At 37.4% G+C, this 22,559-nt stretch overlaps 2 protein-coding genes across 3 annotated transcripts; one reads left to right on the forward strand and one right to left on the reverse strand.

Annotated features, from left to right (window-relative positions):
• Positions 1-7,100: 7,100 nt before the first annotated feature.
• LOC144664400 (EF-hand domain-containing family member C2-like) lies at positions 7,101-18,568 on the reverse strand. 2 transcript variants are annotated; one of them, XM_078525513.1, is made up of 20 exons: positions 18,419-18,568; positions 18,239-18,326; positions 17,968-18,068; positions 17,308-17,378; positions 15,781-15,860; positions 15,461-15,582; positions 15,266-15,367; positions 14,673-14,788; positions 14,362-14,497; positions 14,133-14,237; positions 13,624-13,762; positions 13,310-13,475; positions 12,726-12,800; positions 10,746-10,887; positions 9,975-10,210; positions 9,529-9,610; positions 8,848-8,963; positions 7,948-8,114; positions 7,706-7,755; positions 7,101-7,420 (listed from the first exon to the last, which is right to left on the reverse strand). In XM_078525513.1, the coding sequence occupies exons 1-20, from the start codon at positions 18,458-18,460 to the stop codon at positions 7,346-7,348; spliced, it is 2,211 nt and encodes a 736-aa protein (XP_078381639.1). In that variant the 5' UTR covers positions 18,461-18,568; the 3' UTR covers positions 7,101-7,345. The 2 variants fall into 2 exon arrangements, with proteins under 2 accessions (XP_078381639.1, XP_078381638.1); XM_078525512.1 differs by having other exon boundaries at positions 7,101-7,423.
• A 102-nt stretch (positions 18,569-18,670) lies between these two features.
• LOC144664436 (uncharacterized) lies at positions 18,671-22,257 on the forward strand. The gene is made up of 5 exons (XM_078525553.1): positions 18,671-18,926; positions 19,541-19,649; positions 20,333-20,403; positions 20,947-21,024; positions 21,532-22,257. Exons 1-5 carry the CDS (start codon positions 18,785-18,787, stop codon positions 21,783-21,785), a joined length of 654 nt encoding a protein of 217 aa, XP_078381679.1. The 5' UTR covers positions 18,671-18,784; the 3' UTR covers positions 21,786-22,257.
• The last annotated feature ends 302 nt before the right edge of the window (positions 22,258-22,559 follow it).

The following is a 22,559-nucleotide window of genomic DNA, read 5'->3' on the forward strand; positions in this document are numbered from 1 at the left end:
AGAAAACGTTTCGAAATCGATATTTTCACATGTGAAGGTAACATGTTTTTCTCACGTGTGAAGACATGATTTTTTCGCCCAAAAGATTACCTGGTATTCACTGGTGATTATATAATAAAAAATTATTTTCCAGAGCTTAACGCCACTTTCCTCAGCATGATGCGGCTATAAGTATCGAAGTGAATATATGAAATATTTTATTCTCTATTTTCCAATTGCCCATAATACACTTTGTTTGTCCCCCAGATTTTGCATAAGCTATTGTTTTCAAATTCTCTTGGGAGGACTGCATATTTCCAAAACAATAGTTTATGCAAAATTTGGGGGGCAAACAAAGTGCATTATGGGCAATTGGAAAATAGAGAATTGAACTGCGGGTGAAAGGTTTGATACATGAAAGACCAGAGTAGTTAATTAAGCAACTTGAGTTGTTGCGAGAAGAAGGTCTGTAAACGAATTCAGACTTGAACGTGTTATAGCAAAGGTCATGGGTACGAATCCCATTCATGCCTGTTACTTTATGTAACTTTTCGCAACTGCCTAAGTTGAGTATATAACTGCGATGATCGTTTATGTGTTAAGACTATTAGCATGCTCTTAGAAAATTCCAGCTGAGCGCATTTTTTTTGTACCTTCAGTTTAGGCTAAAAGATACACTAAACTGGCCCAAAAAACATATTTTTTTAAGTATGATATGACGTAATAAAATGATGAAAATGATTAGTTTTCTTAAATGATTACGTACTTTGGCGTCCTTTGCTGATACTCGCAAACTCTTGACTCACAAGACTTTTCATATTTTAAGCGTTTTAGCGCCGTAGAAAATATTTTCACAGCTTTGCCAACTAATTGCTGGTAAACAACTAAACCAGTAACATTGCTCAACGGAAGTGTGTAATGCAGATTTTAGTAACAGTAGTAACCATGGCAACTGTCAAACGTTGATTTCTGTTTTATACTATCACTACAGCAACGCGAAAATATTTTTGTATAGTATTACAAAAAATATGTTGCCAAGAAGAATGTGCGTTGTTATTTTTTTAGCAGTTTTATATGTTTGCAGTTTTTAATCTTTGTTCATGTTATGATACGGTCATAATGTAGCAAAGCAGCCAAACAGCTCATTGGAAGAATCCGTGATGTTCACAGGAAGTAGGAGTACTGGTAACTATGGAGACGTCATCTCACTATCACTATGGCAACAAGAAACATGTTCAACCCACTCTGTACGTGATCATCTTAAAAGTTGTTTTTTTCGGCAATCCTTTCAGGCACAAAGCAATGAGCTGATGTAATCTATGGTGTTGATATCAAAGAAAGCCGCCTGACTGTTATTGGCTGTAAGCCCAGTGATTTCTCCCTATTATTCTCGTTTCCTTAGAAATACCGACATTATCTCCCTGGAATGCTTCCAATCCTGTACCTTTAGCCATTTCGATACAGTGCACAGGCCAGTTGACCAGATATGAGTCGATTATTATTTGAAGAGATCAACCGCCCCGTTGGCGTTCGGCCATCTACAGAACACGAGCAAGGTCAGTAATGTAATTTTCTTAGAAAAAAAAAAATTATTTTAGTATTCGGGCAAAAAAAAACATTTCACTATGGGAGAACTGTCCGTCGAATAGACAGTTGAACAAGAGTATCCTAGTCCTGTTCACTTTTTTATTATTTAAGAAGGGAATAGTTGACTTAAAAAATTTAAAGAGAGAGAACGAGAGGTTATGGATACATAACTTTTGATATATTCGATTCTTCGGGTTTTTAGGATGGCATAAATGGCTAGAATTAAAATAATTATATAGTTGAAATATTTGCAATAAAATGAAACGACACACTTTTCTCAGAGATATGCATATGTAAATTGAAGTTTACTTTTCACAACGTCGATCAGTGATATAAAGCCAAATCAAACAAAAATCGAAATAAAATGTGCAGTTTCCTAAACGATTAAAATTAAACGTTATCGATTGAAGTGGCATTTTATCCGGAATGAAAATACAGTTCAGCTCGAAAAACCAACTAACAACACTTTTCGAATGGTAGGACGTTTATAATTACATACCAATACTCCAAGAGTCTTTATGAAAAAATTTTATTTGTTCAACTCAATACTTTCTTTCTTAAATTCTTGGCTTATAATTTCGCAAACATTTTTTCCACACTGAATGGCCAAACGCAAAAGATTGGCCAATACTTTCAAAAATCTATTCAGATCCTCGAGGTCATACTCAGATTTAACAGAGTGCACAAACCTTCTAGCGTATATCACGTAATTAAGAAAGTACGAATAGCGAGCGAAACGTTCCAACTCAAAACGGCAGGTTACAATAATGTATCGAAAGCGAGGCTGGACGAAAGAGTGAAAAATAAATGTTGGAAACTGAAGGAATATTATCTCTTAAGATTAGTATGCAACTTGCTAGCTGTAAGAAAGTGGAAATCAACGTTTTATTTGAATTTTTGCATATGGCACTCATTAATATTATTCATCAAAATTAAAAGGTTTTCAGAGGAATGTTTTGTTTCGTGGCGAACGACAAGGCCTGCCTGTTTCAAACGTTCAATTAAGGGCGAATATAGGCAAAGATGGTGCAAGTAGGTAAAATCTTCGCATTTTTTTTCGCTATTCTTTACGCTAATGCCAACTAACGTAGCGCCTGTAACAGGCTAACGGGCTGATTTTTGCTGTCCATTTCACATCGGCGCCGCATACGACTTCGTTCGCGCGCGTCCTACGTATTTTAATTTTTGTTCTTTCTAGCGCACAGGCCGAGCGTTCAAGCAGCGAGATTTGCAAACGCATTCTGAAACATCTTATCGCGACGAACTATTAAGGAGCAAAAATTTGCCCTTAATAAACACTTTTCCTTATTAAAACAACATTCCAAAAGTCGATTTTTAAATCAGGTAAACTGAACGCAAGTCTCTCCGAACAAAATTGTTTTAAAAATTACCGGTGATTTCGATATAATGTATCTTTATGCCGATACATTCGATGATTAAGGCTCACGCGTTCTATAAGATTCTATCTCAAAATATTTTCTTCGTTTTGTTTATTTTTAGTCGCGGCACGTTGTAGGTGAAGTGGAGCGTCGACATTTTCCAAACGAAATGGGTCATCCGCAGTCATTTTACGGTCCAGCCAGATTTGCACGATGCTTTTATCGTATGGCGCCGCCCGACTATGGTATAATACAACCTTACAGTTTGAGCGAGAGAAATCCCAGGGGAACCTATCCCCTTTATTTTTACCATGGGGACTATAACAGGTCTCAACCGCAGCGGTGAGTAAAAACTTGGGAAATGCCCCCTGTATCAATAGGCAAGATAGTTAAGCCCGGGTTTAATCAAACCACAACGGCAAAGGCATCGAGAACGCCGCCAAAAAGTCTACTTAACTGTGTGCTTGCGTCATACATCGTTTTCTTCGTCCTTTTCAAAATAACAAAGCGCAATTCGCCAAATGACCAAAAACCACCGCCAACTCAGATTGGTTTTTTTTTTAATTGAACACTGATTGACATGTTCAGTTTAGAATAGCTCAGACAGATTCGTAAATTAAATATAAATTCAGTTTTTGTCTGCCCTGTCCTTGGTGTTGTTACCACACATTGTAGTTACTATTTATTTTTCATTTGCTATGAGCTTACAGTTAATTCTAGAAAATAGCGCGCGAGATTATTCACTATTCTGCTGGTTTATTAATCTAATGAAGTATGTTTGTATCAGACAAAATATTTATTCAATTATTAGTTAAAATTCTGAAACACACAGCAAAACTGCAAAATCAATAATGCACTCGCGTTTTAATTTTTTAATCTAAAATGAAAGTAGCTTTAATTAATACTCTTTATTATTTCATTCTTTTCCAGACTTGTGTTATCTCACGTTGAGAGGCAAGCAAGAAACAATAGCGAAGAAACAAGCGAAGAACCCACAGGCGAGACTATGGCAACATCTGGTCCTGACACTCCAACGGTGAAAAAAGAAAAACCTGACTCTCCACCACCAACGACAGAAGTCGCCCCAGTACTTCGCCCCTGGCCCTCTCCTTTCCCAAGCATGGCTAGGCTTGGTTACCTTTCCCAGAACCAGGCTTACGTCACCGCAGAAGCGTCGAGAAGAAGAGCGTCTGCTCGGCCACAGTGCTCTATCTGCTCAAAAACGTTTTCAAGATCAGGCACGCTGAAGGTAATAATGGCTTCTGTAGCAAACACTAAGTTGGAAGATCAATCGCCCCAACAAGATGAAGGCGCAAAACAGTATTCAAAGAAATAATTTATCCTGTACAAATGTGTGATTTAACTGAAACGCAAAACAGCAACAGCGGGTTGCTGCATACTGCTTACAGTGGCTAAAGGCTTGCATGTTTTCCAGCGCTTGGAACGGGTTACATGTTTTCCCGCGCTTGGCGCCGGTTGCATGAACTTTTTTTCACGAGTTCTGATTGGTTCATTGAGTTATTTGTCTTTATTATGATTGGTCAGATGGAATTACCACCACTTGATAATCCCTCCTTAAGGGCATAGAATTTATAGTAATAATTTAATGATTGAAAGAGCTTTTCAAAAATAACATTTTTCGTATTTTCAGGTGCACATGCGGATCCACACCGGCGAGAAACCATTCAAGTGCAGTTTCTGCTCCAAAGAGTTTGCTCAATCCGGGAATCTCGCTGCGCATGAGCGGATTCATACTGGAGAAAAACCATATGAATGCAAGTACTGTGGAAAACGTTTTACCCAGTCCTCTGCTCAGAAGAGCCACCTGATGACTCATATCAACCAGCAACTACTATAAACTGCAGCTCCTATTATAATTTTCTTATTATGATAATTATATTAGTTGATTTGTAGAAAATCAATAGAAAAACTAGAGCATAATATTAGAAGACAGTCTGATCAACTGTAATTTTATACTTTTCAATTTTTGTTGTCTGCTAATATTGTAATAATTGTATTTTTATATAAATTTATCAATATAAATGATATTAATGCATTATGTAATGTTTAATAAATAGAGTTTTTTTTTATTTTGGGGTTTTTTTTTTTTTTTTTTTTTTTTTTTTTTTTTTTTTTTTTTTTTTTTTTTTTTTTTTATATTTTTTTTTTTTTTTTATAATTATTATTATTGTCACAAATATTAAGTTTGAATTCGTTTCAAGTACTTTATGCAAGCTATCTGAGCGCAGATATTGCATGCTGTGCCAATAAGGTGCTATTAAGTTTTTTTGTAATGCAATTAAATATTTTGCCTCTCACGTGATAAGCTGGAGGTTATTGATAAACGTTACTTTCCTTTTGTTTCCTTGCATGTAAATAGCGAGTCGTCAATTTGACGCAATATGGTATCGTTTATCTTCTTTTTCCTAAGTCTCCTCTGGGAGAATAGGAAGAATTTTTGAGCATGTTCTCCTTTTAATGAGGCGATTGGGCATTGTGTGTAAAAAGTTCACCATTCTGGTAGTAAAAACCATGGTAGTTGGATAAAATGCCCTATGTCAAAACCATGCCCTTGTCATAGTTATTAAGTGGCAGTTTCTCTTAAAGCGGTCCATCGCATTTCCGGTCGGAAAGTAGTTTTCCCTCAAACTTTGCCCAGTGAACTATCTTAGGTTGTAAGTAAATGCAACGACTTTAGTTTTTGGAAATACGTTAAAATATATTTTTTAGAGCTCTCAACAGTGAAGGCTGCAAAAGGCCTAATTTTGAGCTTGGCCAGAACGAGAAATTTCATAAGTTGACGAGCTCGCCGCTCAAAAATAACCAAACGCACCAAATTATTATAATTTTTCTTAAGTTAAGTGGTTCTTCAAAGGTTAAAAACGCATGTTAATTTTTATATATTTTGATTTACGGGTCCGTGAAAATTTAAATATCAGCAACCTTTAGATCGCTTTTTGTAAACATGCAAAAGTATGGTGTCTTCGCCGGCCTTTATTTCACGAGTCCAGACCAGACCATTCTAAATTCCAACTGAGTCCTACTAAACAGATGTTAGGAAGCTTACAAATATAAAAATACCTTGCACTTTTTATCTTCCTTTGCCACAGCGACTTCGAACATTTCGTGCTTATGCGAGTATTTCATACACATTATGCAAATGAGCTTACTTACTCGCATAAGCACGAAATGTTCGAAGTCGTTGTGGCAAAGGAAGGTAAAAAGTGCAAGGTATTTTTATATTTCTATGCTTCCTAACATCTTTTTAGTAGGATTCAGTTGGAATTTAGAATAGTCTGGTCTGGACTTGTGAAATAAAGGCCGGCGAAGACACCATACTTTTGCATGTTTACAAAAAGCGATCTAACGGTTGCTGTTATTTAAATTTTCACGGACCCGTAAATCAAAATATATCAAAATTAACATGGTTTCCAACCTTTGAAGAACCACTTAACTTAGGAATAATAAATATAATTTGGTGCGTTTGGTTGTTTTTGAGCGGCGAGCTCATCAACTTATGAAATTTCTCGTTCTGGCCAAGCTCAAAATTAGGCCTTTTGCAGCCTTCACTGTCGAGAGCTCTAAAAAATATATTTTAACGTATTTCCAAAAACTAAAGTCGTTGCATTTACTTACAACCTAAGATAGTTCACTGGGCAAAGTTTGAGGGAAAACTATTTTCCGACCCGAAATGCGATGGACCGCTTTAAGAGAAACTGCCACTTAACGTGTCTAATTCTCCAGCTCTTTAATTGGGGACACTAAACTACTTGTATTAACAAACGTTATTTCAAAGAAAGCATAATCCCTTTGAGGAAAGTTATTTCGGGTAACACGGTATTTACTGACTGATTGATCGATCGATCGATCGATCGCTCGATTCACTTGGAAGGGAAAAAACTTGTTATTAAAAATGCTACCCCGTTCTGACGATTTTGAAGAAAGCGATTCTGTGCAACCAAGACATTGCCTTACCGTTTATCACATGTGCAACGATCCGAATTTTGTACAAGCATGTTCGTTGTATCGGGGCTGGAATTAATTTTATTTCAATGGATTTTTAATATTTTTGTAAATATTCAACAAAGTATTAGTTGTTAAATGTGAGTTAAAATCGATAAACACATCTAAACGGCAGTGGTAAATGTGTTTTTATTTGGTTCTATTACTTACAAAGGAAAAAACTCCATTTTAACAATATAACAGGCTTATTTACAATAAAAATCCATGAATCTTGCCGTACACCTCTTTCTTTCCCATCCGTAATAGTATGGATTGCAGTTTTGTAAACTAAAAGGAAAGTGTCTTCTTTTATAAGACTTGTCACATTCTTCTGACTTTTTTAAAGACGTTGCGCCATTGCTATAAAAACTCAGTTAAATATTGTCTGTGATCCAAGTCTACTCCACTTCCAGAAGACTTTGTAAGAGGTCCTTGTAGCTTACTAACCGAACAAACTCCTGCGGGCCAATTCGCTGCTGAAACAAAAAGGGAAAAAGAGATTACAAAACAATTTCTTAAGAAGATCTGGAATAAGTAAGCATTTTTAAGGGACTAACGTATCTCTTGAATCACAAGCCTAGCCAGCAAAACACACGCGGGAAAAATATCAAATATACACAAAGAAACGTTAGCATTGTTGCGAGTATCTGGGGAGACGTTCGCAAATTGTTGCAATTTGTCTTATTTAATCCCCTTCCCCCCCTCTAATAACGTAACCGTCTTTGCTTGTTACTGTAAAGTACAAAATAACAAATTACCGTAGATTTCGGATCTGGAGCTGCGGCTGGCACGAATTTCTGGGTAGTAACTGTGGAGAGAAAAAGAAAAGTTTATTATCAATACTAAACAATTTAAGGGAAAACAGGACCACTGCCACACTTCTTGCATGACCCACTTTCAATTCGTTAATATTCAGCAACAGTTCCCGACTGTCCCCTCCTTTAGTAGATCCCTTTACTACCTACTCCTCCCCCGCTAAGTCTATATGTAAACAGCTTACCTGGGGAGTCCCTCCAGTTAAGAAGTTTCAGGAATTGCTCGTAGTTCGCTTCGTCTCTGTGGTTTCGTTCAACTTTTTCTACGATAGCCACGAGTAAGTCCTGCTTAGCTGGCACGTTAAATCGTTTGCAAGTGTTGTGAAGTTCTTGTAGCGGAAGGAATCCAGTGCTAGAAAATAAAAATGACAATACAAGTATTTAGACTTGCTTTTTAACCCGCAAAATCTTCTCCTTAAGAAGTTAATGTATAAGCCGCTCGGTTTCCTTTTATAAAAGTCAGAACTCAAGGTACCTATAAACAACCACTATCTGAGAAGGGAATGAGCTCACAGACTTTTCGATCAGAGACGTTGCTAAGAAGAATGGGCTTTATATAAGAGAACTTAATCTGTAGTACGGGGAAATGTTTTGTTTTTACATTACCACGACTTCCTAGTCGCATTACCAGACGCAAAAATCACCAAAAAACGTGGAATGGCCTGTTAAGGCGGGAGTAAATGTGAATTTTGAGTGAAATTTTAGGAGGTTTAAAGAAAGAAAAGGAGAAAAAGAATTGTTTTTGAAAAACCACCAAACAGCTGACCCCCACGAGATATCACTCCAGGTTGTCAGGGGACTGGTTTGATGTTCACTTACTAATTTTTAACTCCAAATTCTAATTTTAAAATCACACTAAATCTTCAAAATTTCTTTTTTCACCAAATTTTACCACTTCTTTGAGAAAATCTCCTCCCAAAATTCACCAAAAAATTCACAAAACACCGCAAAACATAGACTTGTGAAATGAGCAGAGAGTTTTTGGATTGCTTGAAACGCTGACGAAATATTTGCTTTTAACCCACATTCAATGGTGTGAAAACGACTTCAGGTTAACGCATTTTTCGCTGAAGTTGTATTCTTACCCAAGAACATCTTCGTGTCTGCAAGAGTCCATCATGTTCGAGAAGTCCTCAAAGTTAGCTTTCCTTAGCTGTTCCTGAACAGCCACCACTAACATCTGAAGATTGTCTTCTTCTTCCTACAGTGGATCAGAGCAGTCACTAATTAAAGGGGCTTTTAAAACATTTTTGAACAGCCAAAATTTACATTTGTGTCGTAGGAAACCTAAAAATAATAGTCCAATTTTTTAATAATTGCCATATTAGACCTCTGAAACTGTTAACAAGCATCTTTGCCTACGGATGGCTAAGATGGAAATGGATTGCAACTTGTAAAATTAAGGCTCGTCTTTTCAAGTTGTTTCCGGGCGTCTTCAAGACATCACTATTTATAGTCGACGTTTGACATCATGGGTTAAGTTGCCTATTACTAATTTCAGAACAGTTCAGTCTACAATCTGCGAAATCCCCGAGCTACTCCTTTAAAAATTACATCTAATTACGAATTGGATTCTGCTTCTTTTTAGAATGATTTCAAGAAGTTCCACACAAAATCTAGATCACATGAGGCCCACAAATAATGGTTTGTTTTGTAAAAGAAAAAAATACTCGACAAATGACAAGGGCCTAAGGAGGTGAGGATGACTAACGAGGGCGAGGATGGAAACGGATTACAATATGAACAAACCTGAAAACGCGTCTTACCTTGTAATCTCCAAAGTATCTGGACACAGTAAGCTGTTCATGTACAGTCAACAGACCCTGGCCGAACTTCTCCAAGATTGCCCTATAAAGCAAAAACAGAACTTTTATAAATTTAAATATTCCGGAAAATACGCTTTAATTTAATCCGATGTGCGAACAGCCTTGACTTACGACTTACAAGTAAATTAAGTTCTTCCTCGTGGCTTCCCAAACGCACTAGCATTAAAAATGGACAGTCCGCTCCGTCCTGCCCCCCTGCCCCCTCTCCCGCTCCTTTTCCCTGCTCGGAGGTCAGACCAAAGCAAATGCGAAACCATGCATCAAAAATTTCAATCACACTGTCTTCCGCAGGAGCTTGGATTTCTGTAATTACACCTTTTGGTGCTGGGAAGGGATAGACGGGGACACCCCTGGGGGACACCCCTGGGACACTAGCGATTATTTACCTGAAGCTGTTGGCGGGTATTTTTCCTGAGTTGTCTCGATCGTATTGCTGAAAATCAGATTTGATTTCTTCATACTTCTGCTCGAGAATTTGCTTCAGTTTTGGAAGAATGAAATGGACGTTTGCCTGAGGGAACTCGGTCGAGTGTTTCTCCATGTAATTCACAGCATATTCATCAGCGTCGATCAGGATAAACTTGTATTTGTGAAACTCAACATTTGCGCCGATGTATAGGTCCTGCGAAGGTGAAAAAAAAAACAGTAAGATTTTATAAACTAGCTGACCAACAAGCGGGTTGGACAACAAATTATAGTATTATAGTACAGTAACTTAAAATTTCAACTTAATATTAATATGCCGCACAAATGGTCCTTTTAATTTCGGAGCTTAACAAGACATTCCTCTGTTGGTAAAGATGCTTGCATAAATCTACGTTCACATCGTTGACTGACATATTCGTTGAAGAACGGCCCAAAAGTTTAAGCGTTTATATCTGAGATAAGGAGAAAAAGGGCAGACAGGTTTGTCTTTCCAACACTTTTGTAAATGTTTGTCGGTCCGTTTTCCCCTAGATTTTCGTAAAACAGTCAAAGATTCCTATTCTTATTGCCCAATCAGAAACAACACGAGAATCGCGAAAGTTGCAATGTCACACTGTCGACATCACGTAAACCACGGGCTAAAACCATTATCAGAAACGAAGAATCCGAGTGAAAAACCGACAGTTATAAAGTAGTGTCATTGTTAACGCGTCAATGGAAACATAACTTACTGGAGCAATAAAATAATTGACGCCATCAGGTTTCTTGATTCGTCCTCGCTCCAAAAACTTGCCGCCCAATATCCCAGAATTCCTCTGGGGTGGTTCAAACACGAGAACTGTGTCGTCAGAGAGGAAGTAAGATATGATGAATCTGAAAAAGAAGATAGTCCTAGACTTAGCATCAAAATTATAATTTACTTCTTTTTAACGGTAAAGCCGGCCTTTGTAAAATTAACGAATTTTCCACAATAATTGTTGTTTTTTTTATTTGCAATCCTTTCAGACTTTTTTCGCATTAATTTTCTTCTCTATCTAGGACTATATATCTACAGCCCATCCACTTTGTATGTATTACATATTGATCTATCTAGTTTGTATCGCGCTGTTTAAACTATCTTACGGTTAACTACGGAAGAGACAACAGCGGTGCTAAACCAAATATAGGTAGAAACGTGGTGAATTCACTGTCGTGGTAGTTTACGTCTCCAAAATTTAGTCAATTCACGTTGTTTTGTACCGAATGGACCGTCAAGATTCTCTCATTCTTATAGTCACAAAAAAGACACTGACATTTTGAATTCGTGTGCGCTCATATATCAGGAGTTTAAGGTATCACGGAAGGAAAATTGGCGTTTTCGTTCCAAGTCAAATTGTGTGCAAACCATAAATGGTAACCCCAATAAAGTATATATTTTCTGAAAGCTTATTGAATAATGATTGTAATTTTGGATTTTGTTTTGATCATATAGACCATAATAAGCAACGTCAGCGTTTTGTTTGCAATTATGGTGTTGCGCAACTTAAGGTTTATTTGAGAACACATTTACATGAGAGCCAAAACTTTTATGTGGAATTTGTTCTACATATATAGGTCTAAAAAACGGTGTCTCATCTCAGATTTTTCTTTTCTTGCTCCATCATTTTTTTATGAATTTTTAAACTTTAAAATGGCGTTTTTAGGGCTTCTTTAGGACAAAAAATTCATAAAAAATTAATGGAGCAAGAAAAGAAAAATCTGAGACACCGTTTTTTAGACCAATATATGTAGAACAAATTCCACATAAAAGTTTTGGCTCTCATGTAAATGTGTTGTCAAATAAACCTAAAGTTGCACAACATCGTAATTGCAAACAAAATGCTGACGTTACTTATTATGGTCTATATGATGTAAAAAAAATCCAAAATTAGAATCTTTATTCAATAAGCTTTCAGAAAATATATACTTTATTGGGGTTACCATTGATGGTTTGCACACAATTTGACTTGGAACGAAAACGCCAATTTTCCTTCTGTGATACCTTAAAAATGCTCTGGTTATTCTTATTTTTACGGCAGTTTTCGGCAGTTTTTGAATAAGGGTACGCAAATCCGCCGATCCGTGCTATTTTGTGGCCAAATCCGTCAATCCGTCTCTATTTTCGTTCAAATCTAAATCCGCGTTACTTGAAAACTTTGTGTGGTATAGTTTCACTGCAACGGACAGTAGATGTTGTTTAAAATACCAATTTTTTTTAAGAAGGTTCGTTTTATTGCTTGCTTTTGCGACAATTTTGCCAACATACCGACGAAGACCACCAAAGTGATGCAAACTTCGTTAAGTATCCACAATCAGAGCTTTCTGACATGAAGAGACTGGAACCTGCGCCAAAATTCTCAGTTTATCCACGACCCGCTGTATTTTTGAAGTTCGGGAATCCGCTCAATATATTGCAAAAAAAATCCGCAAACCGGGTGCATTGTTAGGCCAACTCCGTCAATCCGCGAAACTTTTCACCCCCCTCTAAAAAATCATGGAAAGCTCTTTTAAACTCAGTCTCTAGGCAAATGCAATCATTGGTTTGTTGACAGCAGGCGAAAAACGTATCGTCAGTTAGGTTTAAAAATGTTAATATTACGATTTTTGAAGTGAGTCTTGCTCCGTGAGTTCAAGAACGAGTCGTAAGATATCGTCGTACTGTGTTTGAGCCATCGAACTGTGATGCAACTCACCTTCGATCCATATCAATAGGGCGTGTCGTGTCCAGACGGGCAACAAACCGCAGAACATTGCTCTCCAGGCCGTGTCTACAAAAGAAAATAATACGTGAACACGGTTTAACCAAGCCGAGAATAGATTATTAATGACTACAACCTTAAATTATGACAACAAGAAAAGTCGTTCTATAATTTGAAAAATAGTAAGGGCCTGGCAAAACAAAGAAAAATGTTTAAAAAAAATCATGCGTAGCGCGCACGTTTCCCAGTTTTGCCACGCGGGAAGCATTGGTTCCAGTGTCAATGCTTGTCTCCAAGAAGCAAAACTTGCTTCTGCTACACCGCAGAAACATTCCGTGTTTCCACGGGGCAGAAACCATGGCAAAATGGGAAAACAATCATAGAAACATGTTTCCTCGTTTTGCCGGGCCTTAACGCTAAAGTAACTTAACTCTTCTGAATTGAAACGCTTTTTACAAGTACGTTACTTTATTTATTTAGCCCACTTCATGTATTTCTTTTTAGCATTCCTGCAGCACAATATGTATTTTGTCTGTTCAAAAATCTGTTAAAATCCACGACAAAGCACCTATTCTCACCTGTCTTTCTCCATAAACTTCTTGAAATCTCTTCGAGTAGGCTTGGGTCGGAGGCTCAGGCACGTTGCAAGCGAGTCCTCTTCGGAGCCAAATCCATTATATGGGGGGATCTCACGGGGAGGCAGCGGCTCTGGGTCTGCTTTGTAGTTGATATTTTCAAATTCCTCTGAGGAAAAGAAAACATGCACAAACATTGTGAATACTCTTATTCATTTAGAAGCAAATTAAACCACATTAAAAGTTCTGTAAATTTTTATATTATTCATTCCAACAACTAACAGCGAATTGTCATACATAACACAAGGATAACTTACGGAGTCCATATTTTGACTTGTAGTACTCCTTTGTAAACTCATCACAGTCACAGATACGGAATTTGCGGCCCCACACATTGATAACAGAGCCTAGAGTGAGATCGCTGTCATGATAATAATCTGTATGGACTGCACCAGTCTGAGAAATAACAATACAGAAATTGATCATTTCACATAAAATCCATGAAAAAACTGTGTTTAATGAAGAACTACCTGTCAACAAATACCAGAAAAAGATCAACCATATGTCAAAGTTGGTATTCATTATATCAAAAAGCTGAAATTTTGGGTTAGACTGAAGTATTTTCCGTTTCAATGTTAGTGAGTTTACGTTTGATGAAGAAGACTACTAAAAACTTTACCTTGGATTTTCTTTGATTTACTTTCAAAAAACTTTTTTTCAAAATTTGAGCTGCTTAATTCAGGATGTGGCTTATCTGCAGGTGCGGTTTATCTGCCAGTGTTTACAGTACTTAATAACATATTTTTGTTTTGAGTTTCATATTCACCTTTAGGCTATCAAGAATCCATCTTCCTCCATGTCCCATGGGTCCAAATACATTTAAAACTGTTCTGCCTGTAATCTCTCCTGGCTGTCGTAGTGATGTAGGTTCCTAAAACAAAATCACAATCTTAATTAATTTTAATCCTTTATCCACTAGACGTTTTATTTCATTGTTTACAGGATACCGGTATGTTCAATTAAAAATGCCCAAGGAAACGGCATTAAAACTTAACCTTAGGTAGTCGTTGTCTCCTTAGAAACATGGGTACTGCATCTCGACCGCTGTTGTTAGGAATACGTTCACAGATCTCCACAGTATCATCAGCAAGGAAATAATGTAATTCCATTTCACGTGCATCACCAAACATGCTACAAAAGAGAGAAAACACATTCAACAATGAAAAATAAATACAACAAGCATTTTTGTAAACAAGAGTAATTACACAGAACCATAGTTTAAATAGAGGAAGCTGGTTATGAAAGCCAGCCAACTTCACAGAACTATATGACAGAATCTGACAGTTAAAAAGATCACTAAACTTACTTGTCGCAGTCGTCCCAGAGACAGTAGAAACGCAACACATTGCGATCAAACTGCAGAAACTGCCTAAGGGTGTCTTCTTTCTCATATGGTCGCAAAGGTTGCATACTCTCCACCAACTAAAACACATAATGGAAAATATTACATTAAAACACTTTAATGATTTTACATGTAGTAACTGTTAGCTAGGGATCAATACACATGCACTGCAAGAAATATTACAAAATTATACAAAATGGTGGCAAGACTCAACATTTGATGAGAGAGAAAGCCAAGCCATTTTTACAGTTACAAATAAAAATAATTATTAAAAACTAGCCATGGTACATAAAATGATTGCAATTCTTGGTAGGTGTTCACGTCAGAGAGAACACTGAGCTGGGAGCTCAATTAGTGCAATTCTGTGGCAATTATTCCACTTGCAGTTGTAACATGTATTTTTCAAGGATCAGATATAGCCAACTTGGCACTATGCACCTGGTTGGCTATCTACCATCTCATGTCCAACCTGTGCTCATGAAATAATTGTTAATTAACCTTCCTGACACAAATAAATTACACATAAATTATACACAGTAAAAATAATGTTTAAAGACCTCTTGGCGGTGTTCTGTGTATGGATCTCCTGGTATGCTGTCTGGGTTATTTATTCTAACTCCTAGTTTGCGGAGGAAATTGTGAGTGAAATCATCGCATCCCTGTCAAAAAAGTAACATTAACATTATCATTAAACTGGTAAATTCAAAATTCAAATGAATGCAGTTCAAGTTCTTATAGCTAGTTATACTTACAGTGAGCTTAAAGGTGCGTGAGTATAGAGTGATTTCTTGGCCAACATTAAAGTTCTCCACTGTGTAAAACTCTTCATCATTAGGGGGAGGAAGTGGAATGCGATGACGGCGAATCAAGGTTCCTGTTAGTGAGAAACAACACAGGTTTGTAAGAAACATAGCTCATTGATGTTGTTTGTTAAGTAATACTGCTGTTTCAAATAAAAAAGATCATCATCCCGAGTCCAGCACATTAATTATATAACCATTAGGCCGCCGCGTCTCTCCAACAAAGTCATCAGTTGCAAAATAATGGAAGATAAAATTAAATTCAGACATACCTTGAGGAATTCCACTGTTTTGAACTTTGGGTTCAATAACCTGGATACTGTCATCTTCCAAATAAAAGTAGATTTTGCATCTAAATTATGAAAAAAATGAATCAATTAAATATTGTTCAGTCACTCATTATTCTCTGGTTTTCAGCACCATACATCTTTATTTTATTAAGAAACCTCTTTCTTTTTCAGATAATTTTACTATGTAATTCACTGGAATTTCAAACCTCTGTTAGGTGATTTAAATGCAATATTTCCCAAACCACCAAGAACAGACACCCCCCCCCCCAAATACATGGGGGGGCCCCGACATATTTTTGGGGTTGAAAATTTACACGCCCTGTATTTTTTTGGGTCACATATTTTTTTAGGTCATAAAAAAATATGCGTATTTTTGGGTCTTATCTCCAAGGATCAGAAAAGTATTGATTCAAACTACTTTTTTTCAGCAACGTACATTAGAAAGTTCTGCTTAATTGCGGGCCCAAGAGAGGCCCGCAACCCTAATCTTGACAGTGACCAGCGGATTTCGTATGACGCGTGGGCGCCACGTTTATAAAGGACTTGCTGCAAAGCGGAAGTTGAAAATTTTGTTCTTCCACCAAGAACGATCAGAATGCGAAAAATGTGTCAATCACAACAGTTTGTCGAAACACCGGAAGTCGAAAATCTGTTCTTCAAGAACGATTAGAATGCGAATTTAAGTCAATCTCAACAGTATGTCACATAAGATCGAAGCTTCTGTCACATGGAAGATCTGGTAACTACGTTTGGCCGACGTTGTTTAGGCGTTGGTTTTGAGAAGAATTACTGTGATTGTATCACAGATAAAACACGGCAAAACGAATGATTCCTTACAACATTGACAACATAGCGAAATCACCGACCAAACAAGATCACATCTCGATTACATTTCCCGAGTACACCGCGTGCTCGATTAAATCATGCATTCCTTGCGTGACGCGTTACTTGGAATAATAATTGTCTTTTGTCCAGCTATTATATTTGTCGACACTTCTGAGAAATTTTCGCGACCTGTCGGAATAATTGTCGGCGTGAAAATGAGGTGTCCTTAGTTATTTGTTCTTCAACATTGCAAAAGGATCCGAAAATGTGTTGTTCAAAGAGGAAGTTGAGAAATTTTTTCGATTAGAATGCGAAGAAAGTGTCAATAACATTTGTCAACTGAGATCGACGCTTCCGTCACATGGAGGTGAAGGAAGGTGCATCTAGGCCCGCACTTACTAACCTGTGGTTACCACTAGTTGAATAAATCAGTATTGCGGCATTTAAGTCTTGTATTTTTTTGGGTTGGAAATTTTGATGCTAGGTATTTTGGGGGGTCTAAAATTTCAGGCTTTTGTATTTTTGGGGTTTGCAATAAGAAGGTCAGTCGGACCCTCCCGTCATGTATACTTTGAGTACCCCCCTGGGGACAGAACAGGCATTTCATTTTTTTATAGGAACCCTTGTATTCCACTTTCCCTGGTCATGTTCCAGAGTTTCAAGTGTTACATCTTCAGTCTGTACCTCCTTATCCTGTATTGCTCCTCTCGTTTCTCATGCACTGCTTCTTGGAAATAAGCATCAAAGCACAAAACCTAGATTTCACAAAAGGCATAAGTTATTAAACTTTGTCTTAAAATTATTGCTCGTGATATACAAAATTTTATCAACTATCTCCTATACCAACTAACTGAGCTGACCAACTAACTGAGAAGAACTAGCACCCAGTGACTACATGTAGCTATTGATTAACTATTTAAGCCTAAAGAAGACCGGTGAAACTGGTGAAAATGTTGATTGATTTCAGAACCAATTAACCTTGGAAAAAACAAAGAACAGACAACCTTTGAATTATTATTTAAAGAATGATTTTTTTCCTCTGACCATCTGCAATCAATTTTTTTACCATTTGGCTCCCTAACGCAAGTCAACGCAAGTCTTGCTGTCCACTTCAAGTACTGAATCGCAGTGTGCGCAGTAGCATTGAAATGGCATTTTTGACAACTTGCATGCACTTGGGATTAAACTTGTGTGGCTCAGGTTGTCTAAACATCAGTCACCAACAGTTCTTATCAGAACTACTCTCACCCTGACAATCACACTATACGAACTGCTGATATTCCTGGGTTCAAAACATTCACTTTGTACATTTTACATCATTCATTATCTTATTTATATATTTACCTGTCTGTCAAATGCCACCCAAGCTGGTGCCTCTCCACCAATCCCTTTTGGATAACCACTGTTTCGTGGTTTAAGCTTTTGTCCCGGTAGAGGATCGCCACCTAAATATCATCAATACGATTTATTTAGGATGTAAATCATAAGTTTATCAAGGCTATGTTCATTTGAGCTGAGAGACTATTGAGCTACTGGTTTATAAATGAACAATTCTAACATAGGACGAACAAATTCAATACTGCTTCAAGGAAAACAATTCGGTTTTATAGCTTACCGATTCCACTTTTATCTTCTCCAACATACACTGATACATCATTGCGATAATCAAATTGATGTGATTTATGAAATTTGGTCTTGCCAATCTGTCGAGAAAGATACAGATTAAAGCGGGTTTTTAAAAAGTTCCTTTGAAAATCAAGAGAATCAACCGTAATTTCTGTCATTTCCATCGTACCTTTCGGTCAAAAACTTGGCCTGGCAGGAAAGGAAGAGCCATAGTTGTTTGTGGAGCTAACTCTGTTTAGCTTTTCTCGAAGAGCTTTCTGAATCCAAGATGTCTGCCGTGTTGCTATATACGGCCCGTCGCTATGATTTCTGGGTTTACCATAGCAACGGCTTCGAAATCTTACATCACTCTTGATTGGTTAACATAGTTCTATTCTTCAAATTTGAACCAATCAGAATTCTGAATAGAATGTGACAATTCTCCCGCCAACCGTGTTTGTTTGCGGTTCTTTGTAGTTTTTCTAGCGATTTACATTTTTTACTCGCAAGAGTGGATGAAGGTTTACGTGAAAAACAAAATGTAGAAGAAAGATCGATGGTTTTCTTTCATAACATCAACCCTGGCGCTCGCGTCCAAGTAAGATGGCGGGGAGAAGTCGAAAATGGAACCATTCGGTATGCGGGTAACTTGGTAGCTAAAGATGGCGAATGGGTTGGCATCGAATTAGACAATAGAGGTTAGTGTTAATGATGCTTCGATCTCGCTTAAGAATACATTTTGGAACAAAGTTTAAAAGCCATTTAATTTCTTATTCAATATCATCAAGCCCAAATGACACTTGGTACGGAAATAAATGCTAGATCGAATACAGATTTGATATCGCTTTTAAAGCTTTAACCTTGTTTCACACTTAATTAATTTAAGTACCTCGTGTTTTGATCGTAAACTTTTAAGTTGATACTACTTCTTAGCTTTAAAGCCAAAAGAGGTAATAAACTACGGAACACTAGGGCACTTTGAAATATTCTCGGCCGCTCAAAATGTCGCCCTGAGTACTTTGATCTGTAGATGCTGTGTCCTCGTGTTATGTTTTGAAAAGAATTTCTGATGCATGAGATGAATTCTTTTCGGGGAAAAAATCGCCTTTCTAACTTGAGACCATCGGGTGTGTGGCTGACATGCAAAGGAGACCAAAAGAATTAAGCCAAAAAAAATGTCTTGATTGACAGCTGTCAATCCCTATTGATTTGTTGCAATAACAACCATATGTTGCAGCTTGATTCTTCAGTTATTTATGAGTGGATAACAATGGACAAATACTTACGTTGCATTTTGTCATTGCATTTTAAGTTGGTAATACAAGTGGTCTGTACAAGGGGATCCAATACTTTCACTGCAGAGACGGCCATGGAATATTCACACATGCAAGAAATGTCAGATTTGTACCAAGCAAAAGAACGTAAGTTATTGAACTACTAGAGGCTCTGATGGGGAGGGGGTTTGTCAAGTTCTTGTCTCTAGTCTAAATTTTAACTAGCTCCACTGCGGCCGTTTTCAGTGTCGTCACGCAATGCTCCTCCCTGCGTGATACTAAAAATGGCGGGAGGAAACTTAATTTTGACTTGTCATCATTTGTTAATTGACCCCTGCCTTGCATCAATCCTCCTACTCAATTTAGTGTTGCCTCTGTTAACAACCCCTGCCTCAATCCTATCACCCACCGATTTATTCACTTAATAAATACAGGGCTGTTTTTTCACAGTTTAAGGGAGATTTTTATTTATTTTTTTTAGTATTTTTTTTGTTTTTGATAACCTTTCATCAGTCCATACAAAATATAAAAAAATAAGAACTTTGAACCTCTCCTTATGGACACCTCTATAATACAGACACTTCCCTATTACAGACAGTTCATCTCATCATCTTAATCCTACTCTACTCTGGGAGTTCACTTGGTTTGAAAGAGACTTTAATTCATATAATCTCTACCTCTGTAATAAGGACACCTCCATAATACAGACACTCTTCCCTGTGCCTTAAATGTCCATACTAAAGAGGTTCAACTGTGTTACTATAAATAATACAGTTATCTCATACATGGTTAACAGTAGATTTAGTGTGCAAACTTCTTGGTCATTTCAGGTTACGTGATTCTTACAAGCCAGTGTCCAAGACATCAGTCATAGATGAGACCCTCTTTGCTAAAACAGAAGGTACCACTGTAATCTCACTTCACCTGCCGCTATCTTTCGTTGTCTTTGTCATGAGAATTTTGAATCCCATCAAAGAGTATCCCCTGGTACATGTAGGTAGAGTAAAGTCTGCATTCAAGCCTGGTGGCCTGTCAAGCCAGAACTCATCCAGTTTCCCAGTAGCATGAAACGACTAGAAGTATTTCTACTCCCCACTGAATGAGATGCTAGTCAATCGCAGGGTTACCCCTCAGCATTAAATTTGCCAGCACCCATTTATATACCTGGGTGGAGAGAGGCACTGTGAGAATACGTGTCTACGGTAGCCCAAGAACACAACGCAGTGACCCTGGCCAAGTCTTGAACCTGGACCGCTTGATCTGGAGTCCGACGCGCCAACCATTAGGCCACTGGACCTCCCAAAGAGTATCCCAGCGACCCAGTTGAGGATTAAATCTTTATCCTTGTCACTTGTCTGCCTTACAATGTATTGATATTGTTAGGAGATATAAAATGTTGATCACCATACATTGGTTAAGGCTTGGTCTTCTTTATTCCTTACAGCCACCCCAGTGAAGAGCTCTTCAGATCCTGAAGTCATATCTCCCAAGTACCTCAACAGGGTTAAAACAATGATCCAAGGTCCTATATTACTTTCTTGTTTCTTTACTGGAAATTCACTATTTTAAAATTTGATCTAGTCAATTAAGCAATTCTTTGAAGTTACTAGCCTAAAGGAGGCTCACAATGGTTTCCAGCACTTTCCAGGTCTTATACTTTGATGGGTCAGGACTATAAATTTTCATCAGTTGCTGCTACAATAATGATATCAAAAAAAATTTGTTAATTGTCCAATCATTGCTGAACAAGTTGTGGTCATTTTTACGACATCACTGGTTACCATAGCAAGTAAAACCTGTTAAAAACACCCTTAATTTTTGCTCTATCAAGTAATGATCAACATGTTAAGATACAACTTTTTTGCAAAGTTAATAAAGTTTCTACGCAGCAGTTTCAGAGCCACCAAATTGGGGGTCACCAAGGTCGTTTAAATGTTAAATTAACCATAAAGTTAATTTTTATTTTGCCCCCCCCCCCCCCCCGTTAAATTAACTCAGACTGAAAAATTAATTTAATTTATTTTAATAGGTGAAGATGCTTGGCCTGAAGCCAGGACTAGATTTAACAAAAGCCATTTAGTTGGAGCACACATTTCACCTGCAACAAGGCAAAGAAGCCAGTCAGCAACAAGTCTCCACCGTGAAGAGTATTTTAACTGGAACAAACCCTTTATTTCTCCGTCTTCCATTCCTCACATTCATGTGCCTCGACCCATTCTCAAGAGAATGTTAGGATTTGAATACTTTGGGACAACAATTCCAAGATATTCTAGTCTTTCGTGAGGAAGTATTGGTGTCAACATCAAGTAGTGTGAGAAAACGTATCTCTAGGGGTTCACAGTAGTCTAGGCTTAGTACATGCTTGGGTATTTTGATGGGGAGTTGATCACCTTAATTAGAACAATGAAAGTCTACTTCAGTAACCATGATTAGGCAATCACTAACAATCAAAGAAAAACCAAACAACCTTTATAGGTAAATATTTAGCACTGAGCCATTTATTTTCAAACAAAAGGTTGTTACTGAAAGTAGTTTTACATGTACAACTGTAGGAAACCTTTCCTCGAAATTCATTGAAAACCGTGTATCTGGCTTTTTTGATACGAAAAACACCGTGAAACATTGTAAACAACCACAAGAATGACAATGATATTTCGCTGATTAGCTACTATCATAGCCTTGCAATGCGTGCAGAGAGCTAAGTAGCAGTAGACTTTCACATATTGCAGACCTAAATATCATTATAGGCATGCAATGTGTGAGAAGTATGTGCTGTATCTTTGCCACATCATCCAATATAGTATTTTAGGCATGCAATGTTTGCAGACAGGTAGCCCTTTGCACACATTACAGGTCTATCATACTAGTGTTATAGGCAAGCAATGCATGCAGAGAGCTATGAAGTGATAGACTTCTTTGCACATTGTGGGCCTATGATGTCCAACATATCTGTTGTGGTTAACTTTATCTTAGTTTTAATTTTTTTTAAGCTGGTCCTGAAGAGAATCCAGAAGAGGTTGAAAGTTCTAGACGATGTCAGTGTAACTTTTTCACGCT

Source organism: Oculina patagonica, chromosome 8 (assembly GCF_052425735.1).
Source record: "Oculina patagonica isolate OP01 chromosome 8, crgOcupat, whole genome shotgun sequence".
NCBI classification, from domain to species: Eukaryota; Metazoa; Cnidaria; class Anthozoa; order Scleractinia; family Oculinidae; genus Oculina; species Oculina patagonica.

Excerpts from the sequence above, each read along its gene's own strand:
- LOC144664436 (XM_078525553.1), top strand. The coding sequence starts at position 18,785 with ATGGTTTTCTTTCATAACATCAACCCTGGCGCTCGCGTCCAAGTAAGA. Across the intron at positions 19,650-20,332 it reads TTTGTACCAAGCAAAAGAAC|GTTACGTGATTCTTACAAGC; the intron begins GTAAGTTATTGA and ends TGGTCATTTCAG. Across the intron at positions 21,025-21,531 it reads GGTTAAAACAATGATCCAAG|GTGAAGATGCTTGGCCTGAA; the intron begins GTCCTATATTAC and ends TTATTTTAATAG.
- LOC144664400 (XM_078525512.1), bottom strand. The coding sequence starts at position 18,460 with ATGGCTCTTCCTTTCCTGCCAGGCCAAGTTTTTGACCGAAAG. Across the intron at positions 14,238-14,361 it reads GGAGACAACGACTACCTAAG|GAACCTACATCACTACGACA; the intron begins GTTAAGTTTTAA and ends ATTTTGTTTTAG. Across the intron at positions 7,756-7,947 it reads TAACTGGAGGGACTCCCCAG|TTACTACCCAGAAATTCGTG; the intron begins GTAAGCTGTTTA and ends TTCTCTCCACAG.